Source organism: Cotesia glomerata, linkage group LG7, assembly GCF_020080835.1.
Source record: "Cotesia glomerata isolate CgM1 linkage group LG7, MPM_Cglom_v2.3, whole genome shotgun sequence".
In the NCBI taxonomy this organism is placed as follows: Eukaryota; Metazoa; Arthropoda; class Insecta; order Hymenoptera; family Braconidae; genus Cotesia; species Cotesia glomerata.
Genome location: NC_058164.1, coordinates 11,497,889 through 11,517,729, shown reverse-complemented (window position 1 = coordinate 11,517,729; position 19,841 = coordinate 11,497,889). Strand labels below are relative to the sequence as shown.

The 19,841-nt window shown below is 36.4% G+C and overlaps 1 protein-coding gene across 4 annotated transcripts in view; it reads right to left on the bottom strand.

Moving 5' to 3' along the window:
- The window catches only part of LOC123269442 (hemicentin-2), a 593,151-nt gene extending 587,590 nt beyond the window's left edge, over nucleotides 1-5,561 (bottom strand). For all 4 annotated transcript variants that reach the window (XM_044735146.1, XM_044735148.1, XM_044735147.1 and 1 more), the window contains exon 1: nucleotides 4,556-5,561. In XM_044735146.1, coding sequence (XP_044591081.1) covers nucleotides 4,556-4,649 — 94 coding nt within the window. In that variant the 5' untranslated portion in view covers nucleotides 4,650-5,561. The remainder of the gene's footprint in view (nucleotides 1-4,555) is intronic.
- Nucleotides 5,562-19,841: the final 14,280 nt, after the last annotated feature.

Here is a 19,841-nt window from a genome sequence, read left to right as displayed (position 1 = left end):
CTATTCAACCGGTTTAGCAGTTGGCTAATTAGCTGAGATAAGCTAGGTTAACAGGTTAAGCCTTTGGCTAATTAGCTAAGCTGGCCAGCTAACTGGCTTATTAACTTAGCTAACTTTTTTAGCCGGTCTAACCGGCCAAATTGTACAGCCCTAGTATGAAACCAACTATTTTTAAGATTTAGTCAGATGATATTTTGCTTTGTCTTGAATAAAATATTTACTCAATATTAAGTGACAGCTTTCTGAACTTATAAAATATACTTTAATCGTTTTACGTTAGTTTATTTATGGTAGTGGTTTACTAATACCATAAATTTCATATAATATAATACTTCATCGATAAACTTTATTATTCCTTTGTACAAATAAACTGATAGTTATCTAATTCATTCATAATTTAAATTTGAATTCATTAAAAGAGACATATATTGTAAGCTTAAAATATTACCTGCACGCTAAACTATTCAAGTCTGTTCTTCTCTACTTTAGCTTGCCCACTCAACTTCTAAGTTCTCTCTGGGGTTATTTAGCCTCTCTTGCTTTTCAATGACTACTTTATCTTTATATACTGCTATGCACTGGTACTCAACGCTCTTGCTACAAAATAAAGTTATTAGAGGCTTCCCCTAAGTCGGTTCGTGTCAAAGTCTAGCAATTAAGTTAAACGAGTAAATTCATCAGTAATTAAAATCTAAAAGATTCACAGCAAGCATATTTTTACACTGATAAAAAAATTAACTTGATTCAAGAGAGAAATTCTTGAACGAAGAATATCATTTTGAAGAGTTTTATCATCTTAAATCACTAAGAAATCCACTTCATTTTATACTTGTCTTACAACCAAACTCGAAATAATAATGACATGTTTTTTTTTGCAAAAAAAACTATTTATTAAAAAGAATACATCGAATATCTTTAATTCCATACATTCAATCATCATTTTTTACTGTCAATTAGAAGATATTTTTAGTGGCATATCTTCGATATCATTTCATATATTCGAAGAATCCGAAAAATATTTAAAAAATTTTTTTCTATCATAAAGAATGTAGTGAAAATTTGATAATTTTTAGTTTTGAACCGACTTCACCAATTACCTTAATATTAACAACATAAATTTTTAGATGAAAAAAATTGGTTATTGAAAACATTTCCTTCACACAATTTTAAAATTTAATTACAATCAACCTTTCTGTAGAATGTATCACTTCATTGAAATCGATTATTTCTAGCAGAAAATAGTTATAAAAAAATAACAGAGAAAATTACGTAACATATAAATACGAAAATAAATTTTTGGTAATTAATTTTACAGTAACAATGAAAGTTAATACACTATCAAAAACTGTAAGTAAAGGAATTAATTGATTAAACAGCATTTGAATGAAACATTTTTTCTCAAACACAATTGATCAAAATTAATATACGCGAAATTCAGATTTCGCTTTTGCAATTGGTGAATCATAATACTAATTTGATTCAGCAATTAAGTTTAATTGTAATAATTATCAGTTGAATAATGATTACTAATTTCACATGATTATTGCAGAAAGGTAATTTGTAGAACGAAGTATATAAATAGTACCCGATATTGAATAAAGTTTTCAGTAAACGTGCGGTATTTTATCAATACTTATTTATAAATATTTTATTTTCAATTTAATATGAATCCATCTATTTCTTGTTCCTGTGGTATACACTACACAATTTTACGATTCATCAACGTTCAATTTACTCAAGCGGATAACATCAAAATTTCATTTGCTCGATCAAATACCTGGCGATGATTAGTTTCGTAAATAAAAAAAAAAAAAAAAAGAAAAGCTCTAAAGCACACATAATCAAAACTTTTTTCCATTTTAAATTATTTTTAATACACAATTAAATAGAGAATAGCGTGATAAATTATTTTATGCGATAAATATTCATGAGTTCTGTTTCAGGATTTAAAACAGTTGAAAAAATTAAACGTTTATAAATTTGTATTTGTATATTATAAAGTGAAATATATGTTAAGTAATTTATATAATGCAGGTAAACTAATGGCTGAGAGGTGTATTTAGTCTGCGGGATGCAATATCAGAGGACGTGAACGCACAATTGTTTAACCGCGTCACCGTACACATCACAGGATGCATACAGGTCAACGTTATTACGCATACAAGCATGCAACATTCGACGATTAAACGGTAATTCGTAGTGCGTGACAGAGAATAGTTGAAGCGGTTTGGGCTTTCGCGTAGTTCGTTATAAAAAAGTAAAGAGACATGATCAACTAGTACAGCATAGGTATATACAACTAAATAAACGTTTAAAATCCTCATCCTCGTACCCCACTGTTAGTGGAGTATCACTACCACAAATTCAGTCATCACTATAACTATTGCTCATGGCGATTGAACGAGTTCATCCAGGCGTAAATTTAACGATAGTGTCCGAAACGACCCATCGATTCTTATACCATCCAGACCCATTACATCAACTGTCTGCTATTCAATGTTTTTCACATATAATAGTGAAAACGAAAAAAATTTCTTTTGCAATGCTATTCATGTTATATCTCTAGACACATAAAAATTTTCTTCATTTATCTGTCTATTTACTTGGAAAAAATTTATGTATACATGCATTGTTTGTTTGCTCATTTTATGGTTGATTTAGTGCAAATATAAAACAAAATAGCACACCACTTTCCGTGTAAATTCAAGAGGTAAATCTTATATGTATTGTTGAATCTATGAACTCAAGTTCACCTCGCTTGCTTTATATATGTTCATGCCCCCTGACAAGTTTTCACATTAATCCCAACTCATCTAAGCCATTCAACTGTATCACTGAACTGATGTTTCAAACAGTCAATTGCACGTAAACTAGAGAGCAGTAATAAAACGAAAAAGACGAATAGAAGCATTTTAAAGTTTTATGACAAATTATTTGAATGCTAAAATTTTAAAGACTGTAAGTCTCATAAAAATAGTAACCACATTTCATAAAACTTTGCGTATTCATATTTTATTGCCATTTTTATTTGAGCAATCAATTTGGATACTTTTTACCAAAAACTTTTGTTTTATTCCAGAATTACTCTGCCGCCAAAAATTTATTCTTTTTTTTTTTTTTTTGTTATTTTATTAAATCACATATTCAATTATAATCATTCACAGCTTTATAATTAATGCAATAAAATAATACCACATTTGGAGAGAATAAATACATTTCTACGTATAATTATCGTGTGACTCTCGATCAATGGAATTGTGAATGACATATCGTTCATTCCCATAACAAACATTATTCAGACTCAGTGAGCAAGAATAAACTGCCGGGTGAGAGATAAGCGGACGTTAGTATTATACAAATTCCTTTTGATAATAATATGCGCATTTGGGATGTATAAATACCTATACAATTTAACTTTATTATTTTTATTATAATAAAAATAATAATGTTAAAATACAATAAACATTTTCGTTACTTTTCAGGGTAACATTTTAGCAGAAAAGTGATTCGGGAACTTAATTATCAACTCTCTGAAATAATTATAAACTTTAATAATTCAGTATTTATCAAGATAAACTTAAAATTTCTATCATAAATATAATAGTTTTCTGAAGCTTGTGTATTAAAAAAGAAGAAGAAAAGCAAGAGATTAATATTCATAAAAATTAATTTTAAACCACTCTTGAGTTCTTGCTGAAAAGTAAGACGTGCAAAAAAAGTAAACTCTCATTGTTTAAAAAAAAAAAAAAAAAAAAAACAACAGGAAGTATGTTTGAGAGAAGGAAGAAATAAAATCCTGTATGTATTTGCGGAAAAAAAAAAAAAAAAAAAAAAAAAAAACAAAATTCAAAAGTACAATAGTGAAGATAATTATCATGATGATAACAATGAATACTTTTTAAAGTACATAAAGAAGCAAGTAGTAGAGTCGAGGAGGCGATAATACTGTCTGGCATGAAAAGACGAAAGGTAGAGGGAAGAAATAAAAAAAAAAAAAACCGGGGGTTTTTAATAATAACAAAAGAGAATCCATGGCAGTTTCTTTGGGCACACAGTAGCGATTATAGCTGGCACGTTCTTTGAACGTATTTACCGAAGCGTTTTCAGATATACTGTACCGTCACACCCTACCGTTCTGAGAAATGCAAAGAATCGCCCGTAGTACATACTGCCGTCGTTTCTCCTCCAGGATTCAGGATTCATGATCCAGGATCCAGGACTTTACACGGTACTACTAAACTATTTTAAAAGACCGTTTTGGCGCTTTCTCTTACTCGTTTACCATCAACAACGATTTTCTTCTTTTTTGTTTATTTTTTCAACAACAGATGTTCAATGATTTAACAAACTAAAAACTAAAAGATTTATGTCTACCGCAAAGTAATAATACTCGGACTCATGTTCTTATATCTATTTTAGCTTATGTTTATATTTTGGTTTTTAGTTTCCACGAAGAAATATGGGTTAATTTAACTTCAAGACGATGCATACAAACTTGTCTAAGATATAAACTATAAATAATAGTGTGACAGATGTGCAAAGATAGTAGACTTACGCGTCGCGACGGATATCTGTAGCAGCAAGAAGATCGAGAGAAGTGCGCCCACGAGGGTTGTGGTCAGGAAGAACGAGCTTGAGCCGCACCCCATCACGGCATCACTACCAACTTCCACCGCTTTGCAGTAGTTTCCTCGTTCCACTAAGTTGACCAAACTCCTTACTGTTTTCCAGTTTAATGACAAATGGATAATACCATTAGTGCCCACCGGGTTACGATCATTCACCACATTTCCTCAAGCTTATCCGCATCCGTAAGATGTATGAATTTTGGTGTCAAAAAAACAACCGGGATTATTTTCACTTTTTATTTAACACTTTTTGTTTGTTAATTTCGTATTTTATTTTATCAAATTAATTTTGTTCACCGCAAATGAATGTAATGTAAAAACCTGATGTTTCAGTGTGCTTTGTTTCAAAAAACAACTTCTAAAGCTAATAATTTGTAGTTAATTAAAATTTACAATAAGTTATTTATTACAGTTTGTTATGTTCATTAATTGTTTAAATTATTGAAAATTTTGATTGATTCAAATTTCAGATCCATGCAACAAACAATAAAGTAAAAAATAATTACTTATAACGAATGAAAGAATAATTTATATAAATACAAACAATGACTACGATCCACCAGGACTTGAAACATTACAATGAGTAAACGGCACACGAAAAAAACATGTTACTTTTCCAACCATATGGCATCACTAATAAATAAAAATTATTCAAAAAAAATATACATATAATATAATTTCGCACTCGAGAAAATAATTATTTGAATATTTTTATCACACAATTCTTCCCTTTGATTTTTCCAAAACCAATTTAAACGCTTATAAAGTATCGAGACGAGTAAAAAAAACAGCTGTGAAAAATAAATATCCGCATGTTAACGGTACGAGCTACACGAATGTCGACTCCGAGTCGGTTTCAGAAACTGAATCGAGCTCTGACGGACTTTCGAGGGCTACCACGAGCCACCACCATCATCACTACCACTACTTCTACAACTACCTACTATACAACCCCTCATGATACTACCCCTTTTCCCTTTCCCCGGGCCCCTTAACTCCCCTACACTCTTGCCTTATTTCGCCATCTCCGCACACCTCACTCCGACACCCCTCGCCGGTCCAGGTCCTGCGCACCCACAATTCGCTTTGATATCCAACTCACAGTCACGCGCAGTGTGCTTTGTTCGAAAAACATTCTTACTATGTCAGTTATTTAACAACCTTTACTAATATTAAATAAATCAAGATTTAAGAAATACTATCATTATTATTATTATTATTATTATTATTATTATTATTATTATTATTATTATTATTATTATTATTATTATTATTATTATTATTATTATTATTATTATTATTATTATTATTATTATTATTATTATTATTATTATTATTATACTACGTAATGTATACTGCAATGTATGACACTATATATTTTCTCACAATATAGCTATTGACCAATTGAATCACTTAAAGTTGCTGTAAGACCCTTGATGATAATATCAATCAAGACAATTAATGTAATTTGTTTAATCAACTCTCTACAATAACATTTTTTCTTCCATCAAAGTCTATTGGTACTTAACTAAATCTATCTCATCTTGAATTTCTTGAATGATTGCCTGTTGTACTCAACAGAAAAATTAATCACCTGTTAACTGTTAAAGATATTCAAGTGATCCTATCGTTTATATATTGAAATACTGTTATTCGCATGTACTTAAGCTCGATACAATAAAGAATGAAATCTTTATTTAAAAGTTTTAATAAATTACAAAACACAATTTATATTAATTTCATTAATTAAACAAAGAAAGAACTTTTTAAATATCGACACTATTTACTAATATATTAAGTATATACACTAAATATGTTTAGTCGATTGTTTAAACCTTGTGTCAAATGAAGTGCTATATATAATTTAGTTCAACCTAGAGTTTAAAAAAATCTGAAAAATAAATTTTTATTCATGTTTTCTATTTTGATACTCAAAAATTTTATTTTTCTTTTTAAATCTTAGGTTCTTATATTATAAATATATGCATTTTTGAGTATCAGAATAAAAAAAAAAACGCCATTCGGCCACACCCGAAATGGAAGGTAGATTTCGATAGTTTCGAAATACTACTATTTCTGAACTAATTGAAGGATTTCGCTCATTTTAGGGCTCATACAAGCTAATTATCCGAGAAATATGTGTACCAAATTTTATTAGGATCTGTTGAGAGTTCTTGATAAAATAACATACATAAGTTGTACTAGACATTGCCTTAAAATGATTCAATTGCACTCTCAACTTTGATAAAATAATTAAAAATGGTCAAAATTTTTATGTTATATACGTCAAATTAAAAGTAATTTCATGAACTTTCACATGTATTTATTAAAAATTAGCAATCTCTTTCCAATCGAAAGTTATACATCAATTAAGTCACCGAAAACATGATTTTCACTATTTTGATAATTTTAAATGGCCGCTATTTCTAAACTAATTGATCAATTTTGCTCATCTTCGAACTCGTTCAAGGTAAATTACCCAAAGAATATGTGTACCAAGTTTCATCTAAATCCGTTGAGAATTGTAGGTGCTATCGTGTACACAAGACACGTTATATTACATATGGAGTAATTCATGCCAAATCAACCACTTTTGAACCCGATCCCTTTAGATTCAGCTGAAACTTTTCTATTCTTTTCTATTTTTTGAAAGACATTTTTGAGAATTTTTAAAAATTTTTTTATCCAACCCAAAAAAAGTTATGAATTTTTCAAAAAAATGGCTTTTTTATTTTCAAATAGCCATAACTTTTTTAGACATTGACCTTTGGGTACCTTTTTTTAAAAAAATTTTTGTTTTTGAATGAACTTTTCAAAAAAATACACAAAAAAATTAAATATGATCAATTCTATAAAATAATCGGTTTTTTTGAACAAAATCGTTATTTTTTCAAAGTTCATCACTTTTTTTTTTTTATTGTTTTTTTCTCAAAAAAAAACTTCAATCAATTTGACAACTATTTCCGCTTATCCCGGACAGGGCCGTGTTTTTTTTTTTTTTTTTTATTTAATTAAAAAAAAAATTGTCAAATTTTCTAAAATAAAAAAAATTTTTTTTTTATTTGTCCAGGATGAGCAGGAATAGTTGTCAATCATTCAGTTGTCAATTATTTTATAGAATTGATCATATTTAATTTTTTTTTGTGTATTTTTTCGAAAAGTTCATTCAAAAACAAAAATTTTTTTAAAAAAAGGTACCCAAAGGTCAATGTCTAAAAAAGTTATGGCTATTTGAAAATAAAAAAGCCAGTTTTTTTTTAAATTCATAACTTTTTTGGGTTGGATAAAAAATTTGAAAAAATTTGAAAAAATGTCTTTCAAAAGGTAGAAAAGTTTCAGCTAAATCTAAAGGGGTCGGATTCAAAAGTGGTCGATTTGGCATGGAATACTTCATATATATATAAATACATACATAAACTTTCGAACTAATTCTATTTTTGAGCCATACTCGACTATTTAGATGATACTATAGAAAAATTCCGACTCAATTTTGACATAAGGACCAATGCAATAGATAAATTTCAATGAAATCTACCTAATAACAAGATAGAATTTTTTAAATCTTCAATGAAAAATTCATAAATCCATCACATATATTAAATTTAAAAAAAAATTATTTCATCAACAACTGAATTTTTCGATTTTGATAGTCAAAAATATGTGAAACCTCATTTTATTGGTAAATATATTTAATATTACATCTATAATAGAGTGATTACGCTTCAAATAAACTCATTTCATGAATCAGCCGATTTTACGAATTTCCAAGTTTAGAAACGGCTAATTTCATGAATTTTCAGGTTTAGAATCATCCAATTTTAATGAATTTCAAATTTAGGATCGGCTGAAATCAGCAGTTTGAGTTTTCAAGTGACAATATTTACGACTCTAAAAATTTTCAAGAGAATAATTTACAGTAACCTCATTTTTTGTATAACGTTATTTTAGATGTTCATACACAGAAAAAAAAATTAATTTGGATCAAGAGAAAAATTCTTGAACCAAGAAAATAATTTTGAAAAGTTTCATTATCTTGGATCAAGAAAAAAAATTCTTGAATCAAGTAAAATTTACTTAAACCAAAAAAAATTTCTTAGTTTAAGAATTTTTCTACTTGAATAAAAATGATGAGTCATCATTTTTATTCAAATATCACTGTATGTCATCATTGATGACATTCTCCAAAATTATTTTCTTGATTCAAGTAATTTTTTTTTCTGTGTACTTTTCAATTATTTATTTTTTAATTTAGAATATTTTTAATGATTATTTACATTAAATTCGGCAATATTCAAACTGGTTAGATTTTATTAATGCTTTTATTTAAATTGCTGATTTTACGAATAAATTTATTTGCGAATTTCTTAATTTTTAAATAACTGTTTTTTAGTTTTTCATATTTGACAATACATTTAATTTATTTTAGAAATTATTTACGTTTATAACATTTAAGAAATATTATTTTTTACATTTAGCTTATTTGACAAATGAAAAAATTTATGATTTTCAAATTTTAGAGTTTAGAATCCTCAAATTCTAAACTCTAAAGTTTAGGGTTGGCAATAAGTCCCTAAACATAGAAACCGACTCAAATCAATTAACGCGATTGTATATATATAAACTTTTGAGCCAATGCTATTTTTCGGCATAACAACTATGACCCAGATTTTACTTTTTGTATTTGAGTATTTTAGTTTATTTTTTGTTAATTACTTAAAAATTAATAGAAATAATTATTGTTATTAGTGCGGCGATTATTATTTAATTATTGTATTTATTTAGTTAATAATTTTATATTATTGTTACCGAAGGTATGATTAAATTAAGAAAATAAGCGTGTGAGAAATTATTACGAAGCCGAGCGAATTAATTGTAAAAGAAATTAAAAGCCTGGGCAATTTATTCTAAGTTCCGAACAAGATTTAGTATGGGAAAGTGATGAATGGATATAAAATGAAAGAAATGACGATTATTATTTTGTAAGAAATAATTTAGGTAAGCGAAGATTTTATAAGTCCCGAGGACAATTTAGTATGGAAAATCAACGAATGGATATATATTGAAAGAAATTGCGATTAAAATAATAAAGAATTGTGAATTTGACGAAACGAATGGATAGAGAATGAAGGAAATTACGATTAAAATAATAAAGAATTGAGTTTCGAAAATAAAAACTTAGAATTTGGCGAGACGAATGGATAGAAAATGAAGGAAATTACGATTAAAATAATAAATAATTATTTTTGAATGCTAGTTCGAGGGCACCGGACAGGTGTCTAAAACGACCCTTCCGGTTCGTTACAAGAGAGTTGGGGGAAAAATGATAAACGCCAAAATTTGGCTCGATAAAGCAAGCAGTTCTTTCTCGGGAGAATTACTCGGGCGAATACTCTTCACCAAGTAATTCCAGAGGATGATACTCTACCTGGAGTCTGACCAAGGCCCAGGTAAGTATCATGAACCGACCGGATGAAAGTGCTTCTCCCCGTGCCGAAGCCTTCAGCTGAGGAACGGTCGGTGATCATGAGCCGTGTAGGTGGGGGCAAAGAGGACACTCTCCATTCGCTCTCGGGGTAGAGGTTTAGGCCCAGGGGTGACGGCTAGTCTCCTGGGGAAGCGGGGAACCAGCTCTTGACAGTTAGTTCGCAATTTTGAACCGCGAATACGTGTGAAAAGAGTGTTCTAATATATTGTTTAATTTGTTTATATTGATTATATCGTTTATTAACATGATCAGGCCAATAAAGAGGTTTTCCTTTTTCTTAGATTTATTTCAAATGAAGTGTTTTGTTTATATTTTGTTATTGATAAAGTAATCCCCGTTTATGACCCTGGACTCCGGCGAGCAAATTTCGAGCCGGGGACAAATTAGTTATAGATATTTTTATAATTTTTGAAAACTTGGACGTTACAGATGTTACAGAAGTTACAACAAAATAAAACATATTATAACGAAATTTTCTTTAAATTCCGACGAGACCGGCTACAACAGTTAGATTTATAAATAAATCTACCTAATAAATAATATTGAATATCATCAGAGTTGACAATAGTTGTTGTGGAAGTTCATGCGTGAAGCTTGACAGTAGATAAAAATTTCTATTCTTCAGTTTTGACCAATTTAATCATATAAAAACATTGTACTGCTTATTATTATCTATCAAGAACCGTACCATATGATATACAGCTGATCATACACTGTAAAAAATTTCTGTGTAAAATTTGGAACCAGAGACTTTTACACCGTCGAGTTAGTGTGAAGAGTCAGTGTAAAATTTCCTGCGTGTAAAATTTTGACTTATATAAATTTAACACGGTATAATTTATTGTCTTACACTATTCCGTGTTATAATTTACAACTTTGCAAAATTAATAACTATTACTTAGTAATATTCAATAACTAATAACTATTACTTAGTAACCTTGCAGTCATTAAGATTTACACCGTTCAAATTTAGCATTACACTTAGTGCGATTTTCACACCGTCCGTGTTAAAAATTTTTACACCAAATCATTTACACCACATCGAGTCCAACAAATTTTTTACAGTGATACTGTCAAAGAAAACTATGCTGTCAAATTTAATAAGCAATTAAAATCGATTTAAATTAAAAACTAATTTATATTTGCTTACATAATAAACTTTTAAAAAAATCTGAAAAGCGATTGACCTGCAAGCCATCTCTGGAACTTCTTGCTTTTTTCAAACTTGAAAATCTTACAATTAGTTGACTTTTAAGCTCTTCAAGCTCAAAAATTCACGAGCTCTATCAAAAAGACGGTTATTTAAAAATTTGTAAATGGCTTTAACTTTTGAACACCTCGTTCAATTTTGATTTACTCGGCAACATTCGACGTAGTTTTTTACGTAAAAAAAAGTTGTTTAGAAGGTCTTAAGTCGATAAATCGGAAAATTTAAAAGCTATCTCAAAAAAACGATTATTTAGAAATTTGTAAATGACTATAATTTTTGAATGCGTCGTTCGATTTTGACTCACTTGGCAACATTCGACGCAGTTTTCTAAGTACAAGAAAGTGTCTTAAATATCTGGAGTTGATTAGCGAAATATTTTGAAAGTTATTTAGAATAAACTTAAAGAAAAAAATTTTTTTTTTTGGTTTTCATTTTTTGAATATCTTTGGAACTGCTAGACCGATTGACTTCAAAATCTAATCAGCTCGAAGGCTCAATAAATACTTTCGAACGCCGTGTCCCTCATCTCAATCAATTTATTCGTTCTAAAGATATCAACAAAATTTTATTTACACACACACACACACACACACACACACACACACACACACACACACACACACATTGCATGCTAGATACAGCGGGTAAGATATTTGAACGCATAATTCACCAGAGAATTGAAGCAGTAGTCGACCCACTCCTGGCAGACAATCAGTATGGATTCCGGAAAGGACGATCAACCCTGGACGCAATCAAACTGGTTGTTGATACGGCCAAGGAAGCAATCGCAGGAACCAGATGGAAGGGTGGAACGAAAGAGTATTGCCTGGTGGCGACCCTAGACATCAGAAACGCATTCAACTCCGCCAATTGGGAATGCATCATGCAGGCCCTCCAAGAGAAGAATGTACCAGAATACCTTCTTAAGATCGTAACAAGCTACTTTGAAAATAGGGTCTTGAAGTATGACACGAAGAACGGTCCGAGGGAGTATGATATTACTGGAGGTGTACCACAAGATTCAGTCCTAGGCCCGCTCATGTGGAATATTATGTATGACGGTCTATTAAGACTAACTCTGCCAAGAAACGTCAAACTCGTAGCATATGCAGATGACGTAGCCGTAGTGATTGTTGCCAAACACCTTGACGAGATAAACCATATGTTCGATCTCACTTTTGAGCGCGTTGACCGGTGGATGGACGCAGTGAACCTGCAACTGGCGCAACACAAGACTGAGGCAGTGCTTATTACCAGCAGAAAAGTGGTAGAGACCATTAAGCTGAAAGTCGGCGAACAAGAAATCACATCACAACCTTATATCCGATATTTGGGAGTGATGCTTGATGCCCGACTCAACTTCAAGCAGCAAGTGGAACATATCAGTGCCAAAGCGTCAGTAGTGAGGGCTAGTCTCGCACGACTGATGCCGAACGTCGGAGGCCCAAAACAGAGCAGGAGGCTATTATTGTCATCAGTAGTCACATCAGTGCTCACTTACGGAATATCCATTTGGGCTGATGCACTGGAAACCCAAGAATCATGGAGAAAAGCTGGACCAATATACCGACTGAGTGCCCTACGAGTAGCTAGTGCCTTCCGCACTATATCAGAAGAAGCAGTGTGCGTCATTGCTGGAACCCTACCTCTTAGAGTTCTAGCAGAGGAAAGGCGGGCCCTTTACCAACGAAAAAGGTCAACTGCACTGAGCCCTGAAGAACTTAGAATTGAAGAACGGCAGAAGAGCATAGGCCGATGGCAACTACAATGGGATGCTGCAGAGAAGGGTAGGTGGACGCACCGTCTCATACCTCGGATCGACATTTGGCTTAACCGGAATCACGGTGAGGTCAATTACTATCTTACGCAGATGTTGTCGGGACATGGGTGTTTTCGAGAGTATCTACACCGCTTTAAGCACGATGACTCTTCGGAGTGCCCGTCCTGCTCAGGAGCTGCTGAAGACGCGGAGCACGTCTTCTTTGTATGTCCTCGTTTCGATCCACAGCGTGAAGAACTGGAGAGGATCCTGAACCAGAGAATGCAACCAGATTCACTAGTAGAAGCAATGTTGTCATCAGAAGCTGCCTGGAACGCTACCAACACGTTTGCAACAGAAGTCCTTAAAGACTTGCGTTCCACCGAAAGAAAAAGAGCAAATAGCAGAAGATAGAAGGAAGATAGTTAACACCTTAGCCACCAGAAGAAAGAGCAGTAGCTAGATCCTCCCTTCACGAAGTAATGCCTGACGGCGGTTTCCATGAGGGATTAGAGGAAAGAAGGAAAAGGGGTTAAGGGTTTAGTGGGTAGGGGCGTTAGTGTCGAGTTTTAGTATGACGCTGCGTCGAGTCGCCACATATCCAGGCCAAACAGCTATGCCTAGAATCCGTAAAAAGGATTCCCCCCCCTAAAAAAAAAAAAAAAAAATTAAAAACACACACACACACACACACATACACACACACACACACACACACACACACACATACATAAATAAATACAGACACAGTGACACCCTCGCGGGGATAGTCAGGGAAGCTTCCTGTGCCCTTTAAACGTCGAGATCTGATGAAAACAGATCTTCCCCCCCCCTAAAGAAAAAAAAAAAAAAAAACACACATACATACATACATACATACATACATACATACATACATACATACATACATACATACACTCGGGGCAGAAGAGATACTGCTACCGGGCGCGTCTCCCCGAGCGGATGGGAGAACGCTCGCTGTCCTTGGATGACACTTAATCTCTTAGTTGATGAGGTACAGCGGGTAGGAGCCAAGCAAAATAACCAAACAAAATACGCTCCCGTGGACAAAACTCCCCTTTAATGATTTGGTCGCACTAACTGACCTAACAAGACGATCGTTCTCTGCTGTGACCCACTGGGAGTGACCGGAACCTGTATCGTAGTTTCCGACGATGCAGGCCCTGGCTGATGTGAGCTTGCTCTACCGAGGTGTAAGTTGCAGCAGTGGATCAGGAGCCAGCCACTTCGGGCCTTGATCAGGAAGTACGCAGTGAGTGTTAGAGATCGGAATCTTCACCGCTCCGAGCGAGTCTAGTCCGTCCGTGTATTCCGGGACTGGCTAAGTGTCGGCTAGGCCTCAGGGAACTGGGGTAGGAGTACTATCTCCGAGGGTACACCCGTTCCTAGTTATGGCAACCCGCTTCACTCCGTACGATGCGCTGGTAAATTAAAAAGTATGAGTAACTTACAGGAAACAAACAAGAATAGAAACGGGCTTCATGCTCAACAAGCAGCGATTGAAGCAAGCGCTGACATGAAGAGAACGCAAGCATTGGAGCGCCTTGAGAAGCTAACCATTGAGCTGCAAGAGTTTGTCCAAACTAAGGTCAATATCCACAAGGAGATAAAGACCAAGACAACCGGTGTGGTCAATGCTCTTGGAAGATTCAAGAAACTGGACGAGGAATGGCAGTCATCACGACGCCGCATTGAAACTGAAACTGAGACTGAAGAAGCAATGGACACTGGAGCCGACTGTGACAGTGAATCTGCTGCTGAGGACAAGGGTGAAACTGACACAAGGTCTGGAAAGAGAAAGGACCGAGATTCGCCAGAGTCAACCGACAAAGTCACAAAGAAGAAGGACTTGAAAAAAAGCCCTCTCCAACGACTGGCAGGGCAGAGCGACGAACCCAAGAAGACGACTGACTGGGAAAAAGTACAGTCTAAAAAGGAGAAGAGAAGGCTAGCTAGAGAGCAACTCTCAAAACAGCCGCCGAAGGAGCCCAGGCCAGAGCCTAAGCAGAAAAAACCACGCAAATGGATCAGACCCGACGCACTGATCATCCGCCCGGCCGAAAAAACAAAGTATGCCGAGATTCTGCGTCGTATAAAGCAGGACGTCCCAGATGAGCAGGTTCGTTCAACTGTGGATAAGATCAACAAGACCAGAAGTGGGGACTTGTTGATCACGATTTCGAGGAAGAGCACTGACAAAGGCCAAGGTCTGCAAAAGACGATCGCGGACATCCTTAAGGAGGAGGCCAAAGTGATTTGCAAAGGGCCACAGGAGACCATCGAGATCCGAGATGTCGATGACGACACGACGAAAGAGCATATTCAGACCGCTCTAAAGAGGGAAGCTGGAGAAAGTTGTGAAATCCCACTAGAGGCAATCAAGATCCGTAAAGCCTTTAGGGGTACACAGACAGCCACAGTGTCACTACCAGCAGCTGCAGCACAAAAGTTACTGGAGGGAAACTGCAAAATAAGGATAGGCTGGTCTAATTGCCGAATGAGAGCAACGAAGAGACCCATACAATGCTTCAAATGCTGGCACTTTGGGCACTTCGGATCGCAGTGCAAAAGCGAAGTCGACCGGTCTAAACTCTGCATAAGGTGCGGAAAAGAAGGACACAAAATTGCTGATTGTAAAAATCCAGCTAAATGTGCACTGTGCTTTGAACGGCACGGCGTAAAAAAGGCGGCTCACCATGCAGGCACGAACAGATGCCCCATCTTCCAAGAAGCGCTCCAGAAGATAACGAAGCCAAGAACATGAAGATAGTGCAGCTCAACCTCAATCATTGTGAGGCTGCGTATGACCTGCTCATGCAAACTGTGCGCGAATTAGAGGCAGATGTAGCACTTATAAGTGAGCCTTATAGACATCTGAGTAACCAACCCTGGGAATCTGACAGCACTAACAAAGCCGTCATCTGGTCCTGCGGTAAATGTCCTTTTCAGAGAACAGTCAACAATAAAGAAGCTGGCTTCGTAGCAGCATGGGTAGATGGCATCCGCTTCTACAGTTGCTATGCAACACCTAGTCTCTCTAATGACCATTTTGAAGACTTCCTTGATCGGCTAACTGAGGACGCAAGAAAACACTTTCCCGTGGCAATAGCTGGTGACTTCAATTCCTGGGCAACAGACTGGGGCAGCAAGTTCACTAATACACGTGGAAAAGCACTTCTCGAGGCAATGGCCACTCTGGACGTGATCCTTCTTAATACCGGTGACACGCCAACGTATACTAAGGGAGAGGAAACTCAACTGTCGACCTTACATTTGTCAGCAGTTGCTTAGCTCGAAGAGGTTTTTCTTGGAAAGTATTGAACATCTATACAGCCAGCGACCATAGTGCGATACTATGGGAAATATCAACTGGCCAGAAACTAACAAGAGACAACAGGAGCGCTAGCGCGGTTGGGTGGAAAGTTAAGTCTCTCGACCCCACTGCTTTAGTAGTAGCCTTAGACTGCAATCCGATCATCGTAGAAACTGCTGAAGAGAAGACCAAGGACCTAATGAGAAGAGTCACCCAGGCTTGCGACGCTAGTATGTCTCGGAAACGTCGCATAAATTCAAGACCTTCAATGCACTGGTGGAACGATCACATTAGCATTCTACGCTCAAAGTGTCTTAAAAGAAGAAAGTCTCAGCGTGGCTACAGACGATCTAACTCCGCAGAGCTGTTGGCAGAGTATAAAAAGGCCCGTCGAGAACTGAACAGAGCCATCAAAGAAAGCAAAAGACGTTGCTGGAAGGAACTGGTCGCAGAAGTCGAGAAAGATCCATGGGGCAGACCGTATAAGGTGGTTATGACCCACTTGAAATGCCAACCAATGCCATCACCTACGTGTCCACAACTCCTAGAGAAGATTGTTACTACGTTGTTTCCCCAACAGCTGGTATTCACCTGCAAGTTGGAGCAGCTCAATTCTGAAGACATCCCAACTATCACGTTGGACGAGTTGATAGAGGCAGGAAATCGAGTAGGGAATAATAAGGCGCCGGGATTGGACGGAATTCCTAATATTGCCCTGAAATCAATCCTTAGGGCAGCACCAACATTATTCCTGGACGTTTACGATACATGCCTGAAGGAAGGGACTTTTCCCCAGAAGTGGAAACAGCAACGGCTAGTGTTACTTCCGAAGGGGAAAAAGCCGCCGGAAGAACCGTCATCCTACCGACCACTCTGCATGTTAGACACGGCCGGCAAGATATTCGAGCGCATAATTCATCAGAGAATAGAGGCTTTAGTCGATCCACTCCTAGCAGAGAACCATTTTGGTTTCCGGAAAGGACGGTCAACTCTGGATGCTATCAAATTGGTTGTTGATATAGCCAAGGATGCAATCGCCGGAACGAGATGGAAAGGTGGAAAGAAGAAATACTGCTTGGTGGCTGGTTTGGGACATCAAGAATGCCTTCAACTCCGCTATCTGGGACTGCGTCATGCGGGCTCTAGAAGAAAAAAACATACCAGGATACCTTCGCAGAATAGTAGCGAGCTACTTCACGAACAGGCTCCTGAAATATGACACGACGAATGGTACGGAAGTGTACGAAATCTCCGGAGGAGTGCCACAGGGATCAGTCTTAGGTCCTCTGCTATGGAACATCATGTATGATGGCCTCCTGAGAATAGCATTGCCTACGGGAGTCAAACTTGTAGCATATGCGGATGACGTAGCTGTCGTGATTGTCGCAAAGCACCTCGAAGAGATAGAAATGGCATTTGATATTACATTCAGACGAGTCAATTTGTGGATGGACATGATGAACTTGCAACTAGCCAAGCATAAAACCGAGGCAGTGCTCATCACCAGCAGAAAAACGGTAGAAACCATCAAGTTGAGAGTCGGAGAACAAGAAATCACATCACAACCATTTATCCGTTATCTGGGAGTGATGCTGGATGCACGACTCAACTTCAAACAGCAGGTGGAACATGTCAGTGCCAAAGCGTCAGTAGTGAGAGCTAGTCTCGCACGGCTGATGCCTAACATCGGAGGCCCAATGCAGAGCAGGAGGCTACTATTGTCATCAGTAGTCACATCAGTGCTCACTTACGGAATATCCATTTGGGCTGATGCACTGGAAACCCAAGAATCATGGAGAAAAGCTGGACCAATATACCGACTGAGTGCCCTACGAGTAGCTAGTGCCTTCCGCACTATATCAGAAGAAGCAGTGTGCGTCATTGCTGGAACCCTACCTCTTAGAGTTCTAGCAGAGGAAAGACGGGCCCTTTACCAACGAAAAAGGTCAACTGCACTGAGCCCGGAAGAACTTAGAATTGAAGAACGGCAGAAGAGCATAGGCCGATGGCAACTACAATGGGATGCTGCAGAGAAGGGTAGGTGGACGCACCGTCTCATACCTCGGATCGACATTTGGCTAAACCGGAATCACGGTGAGGTCAATTACTATCTTACGCAGATGTTGTCGGGACATGGGTGTTTTCGAGAGTATCTACACCGCTTTAAGCACGATGACTCTTCGGAGTGCCCGTCCTGCCCAGGAGCTGCTGAAGACGCGGAGCACGTCTTCTTTGTATGTCCTCGTTTCGATCCACAGCGTGAAGAACTGGAGAGGATCCTGAACCAGAGAATGCAACCAGATTCACTAGTAGAAGCAATGTTGTCATCAGAAGCTGCCTGGAACGCTACCAACACGTTTGCAACAGAAGTCCTTAAAGACTTGCGTTCCACCGAAAGAAAAAGAGCAAATAGCAGAAGATAGAAGGAAGATAGTTAACACCTTAGCCACCAGAAGAAAGAGCAGTAGCTAGATCCTCCCTTCACGAAGTAATGCCTGACGGCGGTTTCCATGAGGGATTAGAGGAAAGAAGGAAAAGGGGTTTAGGGTTTAGTGGGTAGGGGCGTTAGTGTCGAGTTAGTATGACGCTGCGTCGAGTCGCCACATATCCAGGCCAAACAGCTATGCCTAGAATCCGTAAAAAGGATTCCCCCTACAAAACATACATACATACATACATACATTGTGAAGAAAAAAAGGACCTGAAACCAAGCCCTCCGAAAAACACGGCAGTGCAGAACGCCGGAAAAAAAGAGGTGACTGAATGGCAGAAGGTCTAATCCAAGATGAAGAAGAAGGAGCAAGCGAGAGAGCGGTTACCAAAACAACCAGTGAACAAATCTCGGCCGGAGCCCAAGCGGAAAAAACCGCGAAAGACAGGCAAAATAAGGATTGGCTGGGTTAATTGCCGTGTCAGAGCAGTTAAGACACCACTACGATGCTATAAGTGCAGTAGTTTGCTCGGTGGGTCTTATATACGTGACTGAATAAAGTAGTCAGTACTTGTCTCGGATAGCTTAACTGGTAGAGCCCTTGGCGCGTAACCGAGAGATCTGGGTTCGATTCCCAGTCTGGGCTGTCTGATTAATTTTTTCAATTACGGAAAAATTCCCACTGAGTAGGTCCCCCCCTTTTCCCCTATCCGTTCTTTCCCAACTCCCTTAAAATTTGCTTTAATATTTAATACACTACTGCCCAATGTAAAAGCGAAGTCGACCGATCTGGGCTTTGCATCAAATGTGGGCAAACAGGTCATCAAGCTGCTCAATGCCCAAATAAAGTGAAATGTGCGTTATGTGCGGAAAAACCTGGCTCTCAAGACACTGCTCACCGGTCTGGTTCTGGCCGATGCCTAGTCTTCCAAGAAGCACTCCAGAAGCTGACAAATAAACGAACATGAGGATACTGCAGCTTAACATCAATCAC